Below are 15,228 nucleotides of genomic sequence, written 5' to 3' on the forward strand. Positions count from 1 at the left end.
TGTGAAATGTAATGAAGATTTATTTTGTAAGTGACCTTCACTATATTAGCTGAATCAGTAATCAGTAAAATTAATAGAATAATCAAATTATATACAAACTCATAAATCACTGCGAATATGCTGTCAAAAAATGCAGCTTTTAATATGTCCTATTGTTTCACAGCTGTATTAAAAATTGCAACTACTGATTTCTGCCTCGATGGGGACTGAAATGGCATTTAAAGGCTGTGTATGATGGAGGGCTACCAGGCCAAAAACTTTCACAACTGTTAATTTAGCTGTAATATGATTTGATGTCACCGGGGCAAAGTTGAAGCTGAGTACAGTGTTGTTGCTATCTTTCAGCAAAACTTGAATTATTGGTGGAGGCAGTCGCCAGTTAATTAGAGTAATATCAGTTTAAATGTCTGTCATTTAGGGTTAATGGTATCAAAGAGTTGCCTTGTACCTCAAGTGCAGTCAAATCATCTTGAATAGCCCATTGTATGAAAGTAATGCCAGCACAATGATTTTACTTTGTCATAAATTATTGGGGTGCCATTTAGTTTAATATTTCAGTTTCTGTGTTTAAATAATTTTGGCAAGTTCTTCCTAACTGTGTCATTTTTCATGCTAGGCTATTTTAATAGGTGTTTTGGCTATTTGTGATTGTTTAGCAACACAATCAAAATTCCTTTACATTTTCATTTAAAAAGAGAAGTTTTCTGCTGGCCTATGAAAACAGGTCATGCCCTCCTCCCCTGGATAGCAGGTTACTCTTGGAAAGAAGTAATTCACATTTTTGTGCAGCCAAGCAGGAAAGTTCTTTCAGAGCACACGAGAAAAATAAAGTGCAAATATCAAAACCCCCTGGCTGTGGTTGAAGTCAAAGGAAGACTGTAATTAATGTTTTTAACTAAGGAATACAGTTCTAGTTGAGTCAATAGCACTATTCATATATGCAAAGATATGAAATGCATGTAAGATATGAAAATCTTATATGCAAGATATGAAATATAACCAACTCAGAAACTCCTTTGAGTTGGTTTGAAAGATTCTGATAGCTCAGCATTAGAGATAACAAACCCAAAGCTCTAGGTTCTCTAAGAATTCTTCAGTGCATGTTTAACCTTTGCGTCATCACCAATCTCCAAACAACCAAGGCTGGGATTCTTGGGATGTATGTCTAGTTTTCCATGAGGAGCAGGGATGGTTTTAGGGAACTGGGTATTCCAGCGTGTCCCATGGTACTTGGTGGTGCTGACAGCTCCTTGGGCTGCTGCCCTGGGGTGCAGAGAGGGGCTTGGTGACACTATAGGTCTGGCTGGGCTGCATCAGCCCTGCAGTCAGAAGGGACTGGGGGACTGGCTGTCTTTGAACTGGCTCATCTGACATTAGAATGACAAAATAATGCCGTTTTTAGAAGTCGGGGTTGCAAACTGAAAGTTTTCAAGTTCGTCATCTGTGAAGAGATACCAAAATACTTTCATTTCAAAATCACAGAATCAGAGACTGGCTTGGGTTAGAAGGGACCTTAAAGGTTGTCAAGTGCCACCTTGCCATGGCCAGGGACACTTTCCACCATCCCAGATTGTTCCAGACCCTGTCCAACCTGGCCTTGGACACTTCCAGGGCTGGGGCAGCCACAGCTTCTCTGGGCACCCTGTGCCAGGGCCTGCCCATCCTCACAGGGAGGGATATCTTCCCTATATCCATATAAACCTACTCTCCTTCATTTTAAGGTTGTTCCCCTTGTCTTATCCCTCTGTCCCTTGTCCCCAGTCCCTCCCACCTCTCCTGGATCCCCTTTGGGCCCTGAAAGGGGATCTGAGGTATCTCTGGAGCCTTTTCTTCTTCAGGTGGGCACCTCCAGCTCTCCCAGCCTGGCTCCATCCCTGTGATAACTCAGTAGCCTCCTCTGGACTCCAACAGTTCCACACCTTGCTTCTTTTGGGGGGCCCATCCTGTCAGTAAATGAGTGTTAGCAGCACCTCAGTGCTGTGCCTTGCTGCCCACTGACACTGTTTGCAGTTGGCAGTGCTGCAGTAACCTGTGTTTCCTGTGTTGCAGGCTGTGTGCTGTGTTTGGGGGGATCTACTGCCTCCGTCACGCCGTGCGCTGCCTGGTGCTGGACAGAGCCTCGGGACGGTAAGGCTGAACCTTCTGTTTATTCACAAAACACAGGTGAAAAATGTCTTAAGTCAATTTAAAAAAAAAAAATTATTCTTCCGAGATCCTCCTTGGTATTAATGACACATCAACCTTGATTAAAAGTAATTTGTGTATAGGTCCTCCAGAACAAGGAAAGTGGGTCCAGAATATAGAAACTAAATTAATTTCCCTCTGATATTACTACAGCTCCTGATCACCCAAGCTTGGAAGACAAATCATTTCAGCTGCCGGGGGGCTGGTGATGAGTGATGTTAGTTTTCCTTGTGGCCTTACCTACTCTAATTGATTTTCATCAGATGACAACAAAGCCCTCTGTTATTGCATTTTTAAAAATGGAGCTCACCTAAAGACTCATCAGATTAATCTTTGCTGATAATGCATGTCACTCCAAGAGAAAAGACTTTAATGAGTTTTTAGGTAGATTGTTGTCATAAACTATGCTGCCCTCTTATTCCAGAATAAATTCTTTTACAACAATATTAGGCCTGTAGGCAGGTTTAAAGTTGCGCTGAGAAAAATCAACCCAGAGTTTTTTCCATTGTGGCATTTTTCACACCTCTGTAAATTGTTATATTTCTATTATATACATTTTATCAAATATTAGTCTAACTGCAGACTTTGGCTGTCTTAAAGAAAAGACTCTCTTTGAGCTTAGTTTCTATAATTGAAAAGTTCAATATGCTTTGTAGAAAATTTAGGAAGTTAATTTAGAAATGACGTAGTACCAATTTATTAGGAGAATGAGTAGTTAAATGAGGGGGTGATGTGTTTACTTCCTAGTTGCTCTGCAATTCCTTGAGCACAGTCCTTGTAGCTGCATTTGTCACGACATGGTCAAGCAGTAGCTGTTTTCCCTGAAATTGGATAAAGTCCAGATTTTACCTTTCTGCCAGTTCCTGAAGATTCTGCAGTTCACTGCACAGTTGTAGACTTTGAGATGTAAATTTGTTTCATCAGGTGTGTTGTTCCAAATGCATGATTCATATGTAAATTAAACTGTGCCTCTTTCAGAAACTGTCATTTATTTTAACACTGATATTTGCACTGTTACTGTAGGAAGCTTTATATTCCAGTAAGTTTTAAATACTTAAATTGCTCTTGCAGAGGGACAAAGCTTACAGTTGGTAGCACCTTCCAAATCCCACTCTGTTCAGTTCTTAACTGGTCAATACTGGTTGAAAGTCAGAAACTGGGACTGGCTGCCCCAGTTTCCAGCTTCTGTTGCACATCCTGAAGACTTTTGAAATCATAGTTTTCTTTATAAGGTTTTATGTATTCCAGGAGTGCTGGAGTGCTGCTTTTTCATTAACCTGCCTTTATGTTTTGAATATAAGCTCCACAGGGTTCAACATGGGTGTCAAGTGTCTTTTTTTAGGCTGCTTTTGGGGCTCACTTGTACCATTTTAGAATGACCGATTTTTTTGAGGAGCAGAATTATTGAAATACTTCTGAAGATTTTACAAGACTTCGATTATTCAAAAAACAAAGAGCTTTTAATAATGCCATTATCTGATAGTAAATATGAAGAGGCACAACACATCCAAGATACCCATTTCCTTTATCTTCTGTTTTGTTCTTGCTGTTATCTCCTTCCTCACTGTGTATTCCCTCCCTTCACCAGCTTGTATTTCCTCTTGACTTTGGGCTTTGGTGTTTTGCCTAATAAAAATCAGCTATCAAGTTGTTAATGAGGCTATTTATGAGTTACTGAGCTTTTGAGTCAACAGACCATTAATAGTAATTGGTAAGAGGCAAATTCATATCTGGTTGTTAGTGCAGCTGGCTCTGTGCTGGCAGAGGCAGCTTCCCCAGGTTACAAATGGCTCACTCAGCACTGCAGAAATGCGTTGTGCAGTGGTCATTACCAGTTTATAGCTCCTTGCACAGCTCTCCAGGCTTCATCCATGTCTGAAGGCAGTGATTTTTTCTCTATTTTTAATATTCCTGATTTAATACACATAAGGAAAATATATACTTCTATCTACAGCCTTGGCTTTCTTCTAAAACATTTAGATTAGAGTTTAATTAAAAGTGTCTAAATATCATCAAAGTTTATTCCAACTTTTTTCTAGACGTGGCTAACATTGCTTTTTCACATTTTCCTACCCATGCCTGTATATACAGCAAACAGTAGATTTCATACCCAGCTCTACAATTATTTTTATCTTTTTTTTATAGTCCTTTTTATAGTTTATGGAAATAAGATTCAGGCAAGACAGAGTGAAATAATAGAAATTCTAGACATCCCTATTTTAAGGTTTTAGTAATACACTTAAAAATACCTGGTTTTTTTGTGTTGTACCAGATCTGCTGTTTAAATAAGTTTGCAGAACATCCTGAGTTCTTGGTAGAACTGTGATGCTCTGTTAAAAAATAAAAACCACATCATATTTCTGAGGGTGAGGAAAAAAGCACATTGAATGCATGAATGATAATTTTGATATTTTTCTCTGTTTATTGTATGTCACTTTTCTAGGTACGTGTAAAATTTCATCATAATGGTGGGCATTTTATACTGATCACACTTCACATATGTTTCCAATTACATAATTCTGTCTCAAAATGGAAGAGATGTGATAAATGGACATTTATACATCTGTGATAAAAAGACAGAGCAAACAGCCAGTAATTTACATATCTGCTGAAATACTGCAGACTGGCTTTGTCAGTGCTGCTGAGTCCATTTCAAGGATGTCGCCCTTAGTCCATTAGTTTGGATAATGAGCCCTATAAAGTACATTTATAACTCGTGGCACTGCAAGGAGATGGATTCTAATTTTCATCCTTTTATCCAGACACATTGAAAGAAGGTCAATGGAGGGTTCGCTGTGATTCATTGTCGCAACACAGATCAGATGACAGAGACCTGATAATGTCAGTGCAGGAGTGTTGGCTGCATGTGGAAGCACTACTTGAAAGAAATTTTCTCAGCATCACCCTTTGAAGTAAAGTGGGACTGAAATTAAAAGCTCTCTCTCTCTCTCAGTTTAAAATCTTATCACACATATGACCTGCTGCTATTCCTGAACAAAGGAAAGGAAACAACACTTAGCAGGAAAGTAAAATGTGTCATTGCTTTCGCTGGCTTTGAGTGATGCAACATGACATTTAATCAACCTTTCCCCTTCCATGATGTTTGGGGGGTGGTGGGGAAATTGTTTCATAAACAATAAGAAAGGTTATAATTAGAAATGAGCTGCAGCAGCTCGACTTCCTTGTTTATTTGAAGTATTCAAATGAGAGCTCGAGGTTGAAATCACTGGGGTTAAGAGTTAGGAAAATCATGTTAGAAGTTGCAAGTGAAACACACATTGGATAGTATTGGAAACTGAAGAATGTTAGATGTTAAACAGTGCTTGTACTGTTGTCAAGGTACCTGTTGAATTTGAAAATAGGAATATATGTAAGGGCCACATGCCTGGGAGGTCAGTGTTACAAAAACATGTTTAATAGTTATAAACCTCTTATATTTACAGATGAGGACAGGTGTGTGCACCCTTTTTCAATTCTCATCTCATGTTATAGGAACAACTGATTTACCAGAGCTGGTGGGAGCTGATTGCTATTGCCTATTAAGATTTGGGTTTTTAGATCATTATAACCACAGAAGCTGACAAATAGCTTTAAGTTACAGAACTGTTGGTCATTCGTAAGGCATAACTTGCCTGTCAGATACTCCACAGATAAAGTTGCACTGTGATAAAACACAGGTAAATCTGTACATGATCTCTGGCTCAGGCATTGTGTTCCTTTGGATGTTTCCCTGTGCGTGCACACCTGTGTAAGTGTGTGTGAGAAAGTTTATTATTATTTACAGGTGTAAGTCCTGTGTGTTAAATTGTTGAAACACTGCTAAAGTCATTCAGAATAATTTAATTTTAAGAAAAAAGTTCAGTAAAGCTAATTTGCTTTATTTATTTATGCAGTCAATGTTCTGATAGTGTAGAAGAGAGCGCAGATCATGGATATAGAATCAGCTGTAGAGGTTGCTTTAGTGAGTATCTGTGTGCAGCCTCCCTTTTCTTTGTGTTATATATATGATATAGCTTCATATGTCATATATAAGTCTGAAGTTTGTTCTTTCATAGAGAATTTTCCCCCTTAATATCTGAAATTTGTATTCTCATTTAAGCTCACTGAATGGGTTCATTTCTGTGGTTTGCATTTCTGTCCCACTTCTATTTCTGTCCTTGTTCTATGGAGAACATTTGTGTCATTCTTAAAACTCCAGGACTTAGTTAATCCCTTTGTGTGTGACTTGGAGATAAAGGGTATATTTAGTCACAAACAGAGCAACTCACTCTTGGAACGGTCTGATGCACTCACTTGTCAGGGAGCTTTCCCAAATATCCTAAGTTAATTTGCTGTTTAATTTGTCAAATATTATTGTCAAAATAAACTTTTTTTTGGTAAAGGTGTCTTTCTGAGAAAGAAGCCCTACTGCAATAAGTTAGTATCTACAAAAATAATTCACAGTTTTATTTTTTTATGTATTTTGAGGTAAGAAATGTAGAACTAAATGCCAGTGTTGTAAGCTTATATTTTCTGTAAAAAGTGACCAAATTATTAAACCTGGGATATTATTATTTGTATTGGAATTGCATGTGGAAAACTGCATATACCAGGTAGAATGTGTCAGTCTAGGATTTGGTGATTAGTTGAATTGGTTTAGGGGTTCACATGTTCAAGAAATACGTAGCTAAATTAATTGGAAGATATAAATGTTGTCCTGTATAACTCAATTTTAACAACTTATGCTTTTGTTACCTTATATGAAGATTTTTTACTGTGGTTTGTTGGCTTCTTTTTCAACAGGTGCAAAGCTATTGTGGATCATTTTGGACAAAGAATAAGTGCCAACTATTTTATTGTGGAAGACAGTTACCTCTCAGAGAGCACATGCACAAATGTGTGTTACAGGTATGTGGTAAAATAAAAAACACAATTTCTTTAAATAATGGTGTGTAAAATACCCTGCAAGTTAAACTCAGGAGCCTCTTGCCTACTCCTTTATTTTTGCAGTACAGTTCAGGTCTGTGCAAAGCTTTTCTCTGTTAGGAATTTCATATTTGCTAAAATGTGTTTGGAAGGTGAAGGTGCCAATTGCTGTTCTTGCTTTAAATTTGTCCCGCTTTAGATGAGTACAAAGCTTCATTGATTTCTGTGGTTTGATTGTTGTTGCCAGGAGTTCTGGGCATGCCCTGCCTCTGGCTCAGAGCAGGGCAGCTGAGGGATCAGCAGAGCTGTGGTGCTGGGGAGAGCAGGAATAACCCTGGGCACTGCAGGTGCTGAGGGAGCTCCACCCTGCTGCCTTTCCCCTTCATCCCAAGTCTCCTGTGCCCTCTGGAACATCACAAGGCCTTAATGTGCTGCTGCTAATCTTGATCAAATAAGCAAAAGAACTTTTGAAAAAGCAGAAGGAGTCTGTTTGATACAACTGCACTGACTCACTTACTCATCACCTGTTTTGGTCATTGAAAATACTGCATTGGTATTCCAGGTGTGTTTCTACTTCAGCAACAGGCAAAATATCCCACTAAGAATCATAGAAATAAAGGTTATATAGTGAAATAGCCCTGGTATTATCAAATTACTATGATTCTAAACTGCTATTTTTTTACAGTTTTGTTTTCGTTTTGCATAATTAAATTTATTATGTAATTATTTTTACATCATTCTTTTATTTAATTGTAGGCAGATCTCCAGGGCAGTGCTCATTACAGATCAGTCTGTATTGAATACAGACTCAGAGCAGCAGGTACACACCAACTCTGTATCACTTGTCTCATGTTAATATTTAGTTGTTGGTAGGAATTAAGTCATTAATTCAGTTTAGTTTGTGATTGAATCAAGATCTTTAGTCAGCTCTCTGTACTGGTAATTGTTTAATTTATTTTAGTGTCTATAAAACTATTACAAATTTTAGCTTAGTTTAGTTCAATGACTGGGATTTTCCTGTTTGGCTCACTCTATAATTAATAGAGTTTCTAAGCTGCTATCTTTAATTTTAATTTTGCTTGCTTTTTAATAAACTGTTACCTTTACTATTCCATTAATTATTTATCTTGTCTAAACTTCGTTCAAAGTTCCTTTGTTTTTTCTAAACATTCCTTTTTGCTGTTTGAAGTTCTCATTGTACACTTTAAGATTCATCTTTGGATCTGCTTTATCAGTCTTTGCATTCCTTCATTTTAGAGGATATTAATCAGTGTTGTGTTTGTTCTGTCTTAGTAAACTAGAAAACCAAATTGTGTAACTGCAGTTCATTTTCACCTGGAGCGAGGATGGTGGTGGCTGCCACATCATTTCTGCAGGCCACTGCTTTCCCTCAAGCTCTGCTTTCTGCTCCCCAGGTTTCCATTCTGACAGTGCCTTCCCTGGAAGTGGGCAGGGCAGCAGTTCGTGTCATCGAGTTGTGCTCCTCCACCATGACGTGTATGAAGGACACCTGTAAGTAAAGGAGATTTTCCCCTTTGGCTCTGGCAGCTCTGGAGCAGAACTGAAAATCTCTATGTGTTGTTTCTCTGCTGCACAGAACACAGAGAGCGGTGGCTTCCTGCCATCGTGGAGCTTCATGGGCTCATTTTCACTCACACAAGAATAAATCCTCCTTCAGAAGATAAAAATAATAATCCACAAAAATCTTCCTGGAAATTTGTCATTTGGTTTTTTTGAAAATGGGCTCCCTTACCTGAGCTATTGAATGGTAATACCTGAAATACACTGTATTTGGGAGCGTTTTATCTTCTGACAGGATTCTGTTGTTGGTATTTTATGTGAACTTGAAATAATTGAGCAATAAAATGTTCATTTTGGGTATTTATTAGAATAGAAGTAGAGGTTACCTTACCTACTGCTTTTTAACAAGAAATAAGTAACTGTAATAATAACCAATTTATTTTGCTGTTAAATAGGCGTGAACTAAGTTTTTTGCATTTGAAAGAAGATTAAAGTAAATGATTGGCATTCAAAGTTACATTTCCTACTAAATAACAGTAAAAAATAAGCTTGTAACAGTGCTATAAAGCATATTGTTAATATTTATCATTTAAATAGCTGATTTCTCAAGGGTTCACAAAATATATACAGCAGGAAGTGAAACTAATGAAGGACTGATGTTCCATAGATCTAAAGTATTAATTTCAGGAGGATTTTTATGGTGCTGAAATACAAAGTTTTCTGCTATTTACTTTTATCTATAAATTCCTTTCATTTCAGAGGAGAAGGTACTGCCTTCCTTAATGAAATTTGTCTTCATATATTGAAATAAGAAAGTTCTATATTAGGCATAGCTGAGTTCCAGTTATAGGTCATATTTCATAATTTTTTAAAAAACTTCTACATCATTATCTGTAAATGGGTTTTAACCTGACTGATTTCTCCTTGGAACAATTATTTAAGATAAGTATACAAATACATCTACTCTTTGATCACACTGCACAAATGACAGGCACATCATCTGTATTGCCATTTGAGTGGAACCAAACTCCTTCACTTGCCCTAAAAATGGAGACTGTAATGATGAAATCAGGAACTGAACTCATCGTTCTTCCTGCTGGGAGAATTACTTGAAGACAAATGTTGGCAACCACTGTAACTAATGCAGTTATACCTGAGTAAATCAAGTATAATCAAAATATGTACTGATGACTGTGACTCATAACCATAACCTTAAAGATAATAAAAAAAGATTTTATAGAAAGTAAATGATGTGAACTTTAGTGATTTATAGCTGAATTTTTTGAGGAAAGAATATATTACAGTGTTTGGGATTGGAAGCATCTAGTTAAGGTTAGCATCTAGTTAATATTTTAGTACATATTCCTTCAGACAGAAGGTTTGGTCTAGGTTGAATAAAAAAATTAATGTTTGAATAGAATCTGTATGTGAGCAACCTGAAAGCAGAGGAGCATGAAGGGTTAAATTTCTGTTCCTGATGGAACCAGGGTCAAAATCTGTGTGATGTACTGGAAAATAATGATAACAAATACAGCCAGGCTTCGGAGAGAAGAGACAAAAATGCCGTTTAGATTTAAAACAACACCAGAGCTGTGCACTGCTTTTAAATGGATCAGAAATTCACAGTAATGAAAAAAAAATAATCAGTTTAAACTTTGTACAGTGTTAAATTCCTTCATGATTCTCTGATGGACACTTCTGTGGTGAGAAGTTTGCAGGAGCAAATGAGTCCAGTAAGGTGGTTTTATGAAAAGCTTTAAAGTGAGGCTTTTGAATGCTGGAAAATCAGGTGGCGTAAAGCAGCTGGCTCTGTGTCTGAGCAGAGGCCAATGGGACACAAAAGGGTCGGGAGCTGCATCAAGTGATTGTCCAAGGAGGCAGCAGCTGCAGAGTCTGCAAAACAGAACAAATAACAGAGTTCAGCAATGGTTCCTCCCATCTAAGAAGTGGATGAATAAAATGTTGTACAAAGGATTGTGGAATCATAGTGTACATCACAGAAATAACTTAGAGAATTCTGAGGTGTTTGCAGAGAATTTCTCTGTGTGCTGTACATGCACTGTATGTCCATAGTACAGCAGTTCCCTGGCTTAAAGGAAGTGATTTTAAGAAGAACTGTGATTTCTAAAAGCCTGCTGTGCCTTATAAAAATTGCAGATGTTGTTTATCTATCTGTGCGTTGGTGATTGGAATTAGTTTGTGTTCTCTTTTCCCAGATTTAGTCCATCTAACCTGTCCATCAACTAAAACTGCAAGGGAAGATTTAGAGCCTGTTGTACAGAAGTTATTCAATCTCAATACAGCAAAAGGTAAAAATAAATAAATGAGGTATTATGATACTATCTTGCATAAATATTATTTACTAAAGTAGCTGTTGCTGACTTCAGCTGTGGTTGAACTTCAGTATCCAAGTGTCTGAGACCTTTTTATTTTTCACACTTTCTTTTTCCCATGAAACATATTTGCTGTTCAGCACATCCTTGAAAGGTGCAGTAGTGAAATGAAATATTTGTGAAATTGTGGAAACTGCTTGGGTTGTCTTATTCTCAGGCTGTTGCTCAGCCTCTTGTCTTCAAGTGTTTCCTTGCTCGCTGTTTGAAATTAAGTTCTCTGGATTCTGCTGTAAGCAGTGGAAGTATAAAGTTGTTCTGTATTTTTGTCACAAAGATAGATTTCCAATAATTAACTACTTAGCCCTAAATTCAAGGAAACCTTGGCTACTTCTTTGAACTTTGGCCTTGAGATGGGTTTCCTCTGGGGTTCCACGCCCCAGAGGAAAGCAGCTGCTGATGGAGCAGCTGCTGCCTAGAAGGAAATTGTTCCTAAAATACTTGGGCTAATTCCACACAAGTTTTTGAAATTTAATCCTGAGATCTTGAATATAACCATGTTTGTGGTAGATGCTCACAGAGTAGATGATGTGCCTGTGGGAGATGCTGCTGTGTTCTAACCCTGGCAAAAGCAGTTGAAATACACTGTGCCCATGCTGCGAGGCAGTAAATCCCACTTGTGAGAGAAAGCAATGCTCAGCTCCCAGTGGCTGGGGGTTTGTTGGTGTAAATGTGAGGTACTAAAATGTGGGAGTACTTTATAACATTCATAACTGGTTTGCGTGTAATAGAAAACAACTTGGGTTTGTAAATAGAAAACTTCATTAGACTGGAGAGTTGCAAACATTTCTCATTTGTATATGTGTTAACTTAAAGCCTGCTAATTTTCACCTCTTCATATTTAACTTCTATCTTCAAATTTCAAGACAGTGCCATGTGCTTCAAAGACCTGGTGAAGAGAAGATCAGTTTAGTGTCTTCTAATCATTTGGGGAGGGGTAGCATTAATCTTAATGTTTAAAGTGATCCAGTTTCGAAATGATAGATTGTTTAGAAGCTGACTGAAATTCTTCTGTAGGAACTCTGTGATCATAGGGGTCCTCAGGTGCACTGAGGCACTGAAAAGCCAGTTTTCCCTGACACATAGGCCTTTTTATCATCAGGATGAGGTAGTGGTCGTATTTTAATTAAAATGTCAGAACAAATACTGTTGGAGTTATTGAAAATGAATCACCAGATAAAGTGAGCACTGGGCCATGGCAGGTCAAAGAGGCAAAGTCACCTGGAGAAGAGGACTCCATTCATTTTCCTGCCTAAATGAGGAAGAAGTAACTTTTATGAGCAATGTGAACTTTTAAATATATTAAAGAGCATCTTGCCCTGTATTAAGGCTCAGACTTTCACAGGCTGATGAATTTAATTTATATTTCAAACTGTTCAGTATGGGTAGAACCCATTTTTTTTAAACTATTTGACAGTTATAAAAAGATACTGAAGGAATAGCATAGATTTATCTCTTTTTTTGTAATTCGACTACTTTAAAATACTGTTTTGAATGCCATAGTTATCAAGAAGTTTCTTCCTTGGAAAGAAGTAAATCTCACAAGGTCTTTTACAAGCTTCATTTACTTTAGAGGAGGGAAAATACAAGAAAGGGGACAGCAAATATTCCAAACAAATAGTATCTGTTAAGCTCAGAGTCTGTGTTGTGTATTCCTCCATCGCATTGTGCACTGTGAAGAAGTGACCTTCATCTTCCCAGAGCTTTTTCTGCCTGTGTGCAGAGGGATGGTAGGAATGTGCAAAGTACAACAGGGAGGGACAAATTACAAGCAAGGAAGTTGAGTTTGTGATCATTTTGTGCTGATGATGAGTATTGCAGCACAGTACAACCCTCAGGAAGTGTAGATAAATACAAATTAGTAATTTATTTTCATTTAGCAGCACTGCCAGAATTAGAGATTCTACGTACAAAGATAAAGTATGGAACGAGGGGAAGAAATGACACATCAGAAATATCTGTGCACAGGGAATGCAATGCCTTTGAGCTGGCAGAGCTCAGGGAGGACTTGCTCAGTCTGTCATGTGCTCTAGGAGTTTATCCCCAGTGAAGGAGTTAATGTGAGAGATGTTAAATTTAAACCAGGTTTCTTGGTAAGGCCCTTGTAGTGATAACTGCTGCTGGTGTGGTGTAGAGTGTGCAGAGAGAGTAGAGTTTGCATAGCTGTGCCTGGAGAAGAAAGGGAAAGAATTATGAAGGAGAATCTCAGAAAGTTCAATAATTGGCTTTTTGAAGAACAAAAATACTTTATTACAGTAATTCCATGGTAAAATTTTGATTTCCAGTGTGCTAGATTACATTTCTACCTCATCACACAGCACCACTGCTTACTGCAAACACTCCTTTTCCTTTTCAGAGACTGAAAATGAAGAACTGGAGAAACCCAGGGTCCTCTGGGCAGTCTACTTCAACATGAGGGATTCTTCAGGAGTTGAGAAGAGTTCCTATGCTGGGTTGCCTTCCAACGTTTATGTTTGCTCTGGGCCAGACTCTGCTTTAGGAAACGACTGTGCTGTCAAACAGGTTGGGCAGAGCAGATTTTGGTTGCTGAACTTTAATTTTAAAGAAATAAATCCAATACAGTCTGGGTTATTCTGCTATACAAAAATATAGATGATAACTCTGCAGAATTACATAACTAGGTGGATGGAGAGATCAGGAAATAGTCACAGTCTTTGACCTGGAAGGTAAAGGAGGAGGTACAGTACAAATGAAAGCCAGAAAATCTGTCTACAATTCAAGCTGGAAGGATCACCAAAGAAGTTTAATACTTGCAGGACATAGTCCAAAACCAGAAACTTACTGGGGAAAAATCCAACACAATTGCTAATATGGTAGATTAGGCCTCCTGCCTCAGTTTTCCTTCTCTTTGCCTTGGTATCACTGTAAAACAGAATTTTCCTTTCAGAGGTCCCCTGGATAAGGAAGGTACAAATTCTTGGGCAGATCTAATCCAGCAGCCCCTGTGTTGTCAGGGCACTTTCAGAGACAGGAGGACACTTCACAGCTGTGGAGGATTAAGTGTCACTAGGCATTTTTAAAGCTGTGTTTTTAATGGCCATGTTCTGACAATGTGCATGCCATCTTCTAGCCAGTTGAAGCATTTTTTATTACTAAGTCATAAACCTCTTAAAAATAAGATTTTGAAGTGAAAAGGCTGACATAGCCTGAACTGCAGGGTCAGAACAGTGTCATTAAGGGCTAATAGTGTCCTTCCTTTTGCTTTCCAAGGCAATAATTTGCCTCCCAGAGGAATAAAGAACTGTAAAGACAAAAAAATAATGCGAGACAATTATTATGGCAGCAGTTTTAAATTGTAAATGAGTTCCTTTCTAAATTTGATTTTTTCCAAACTTGTTTAAAACAGGTTATGTTAAAAACTAACTAAATACACTTAAAACCCACCTATTTTTGATTCTAACATTTCTAGCATTCAGGTTTGTCTTCCCTTCAGAGCTTTTCTTCTTACAATGAACAATGATGGGATAAATCAGGCCCTTTTTAAATATTCTTTAGTGCTGTAGTTCACCCTTTGTGTTTAAACTGTTGGCTGTCTAAGGAGATCTAGGAGGAACCATCAGGAGCCTAAATCACTGCCTTTTAGACAAAAATAGGCTGCATTTTTTGAATCTGATACAAATTTTGAAACAAATGGTCACAAGTGGGAAATACTTCAGTGTAAACACGTTTGTAATTCAAAGTGGTGTATGAGAGCAAAGTGAAGAATATGCTGAAGATGAGGCAGGAGTCACACCATGCAGAGGCCTTGTAAACAAGTGGAGGAGGGAAACAGCTGTAACTTGGTATGTCTTCCACTCCCAAATCACTCTCACCTTCCTAGGAATGGGATGGGAATCTCCAAACAGGAGATACTTGCAAACTCATGGAGCAGAACAGCTTGAAAAAACCTGGTGTGTGTGTTAGTCTTGAAGATAGCTTGGAAAATTATATCTGATTTCTCTAATAATTTTGGGATTAGTGTTTTAGTGGTGCTGTGATTTATTTCTTCATTACCCATCAGTATTTCTGAATTCTCATTGTCATGCTGTGTGATTGAACTGCTGATACATTATTGGGAAGGCAGGACCACAGCTCTTACAGACAACTCTCCATCTACACCTCATACACAAATTACTGCTCTCTTGTTCTGTTGTAATTCTGTGCTCAGTTTCTGGTGTGGTACTGAATTAATGCTGGTGGTTGCATTTACTTGCCCTAAGGAGAGGCT

General features: G+C 38.0%; 1 protein-coding gene across 1 annotated transcript in view; it reads left to right on the forward strand.

Moving 5' to 3' along the window:
- Nucleotides 1-15,228, forward strand: part of CHM (CHM Rab escort protein) — a 53,837-nt gene that overhangs the window by 33,857 nt on the left and 4,752 nt on the right. Inside the window, exons 9-14 of the mRNA XM_005526227.3 lie at nt 2,050-2,127; nt 6,967-7,071; nt 7,846-7,909; nt 8,505-8,601; nt 10,827-10,919; nt 13,357-13,523. Of these exons, the coding sequence (XP_005526284.2) occupies nt 2,050-2,127; nt 6,967-7,071; nt 7,846-7,909; nt 8,505-8,601; nt 10,827-10,919; nt 13,357-13,523 (604 nt within the window). The remainder of the gene's footprint in view (nt 1-2,049; nt 2,128-6,966; nt 7,072-7,845; nt 7,910-8,504; nt 8,602-10,826; nt 10,920-13,356; nt 13,524-15,228) is intronic.

Source organism: Pseudopodoces humilis, chromosome 15, assembly GCF_049639895.1.
Source record: "Pseudopodoces humilis isolate 2021_Gansu_Grassland_sample_001 chromosome 15, ASM4963989v1, whole genome shotgun sequence".
NCBI lineage: Eukaryota > Metazoa > Chordata > Aves > Passeriformes > Paridae > Pseudopodoces > Pseudopodoces humilis.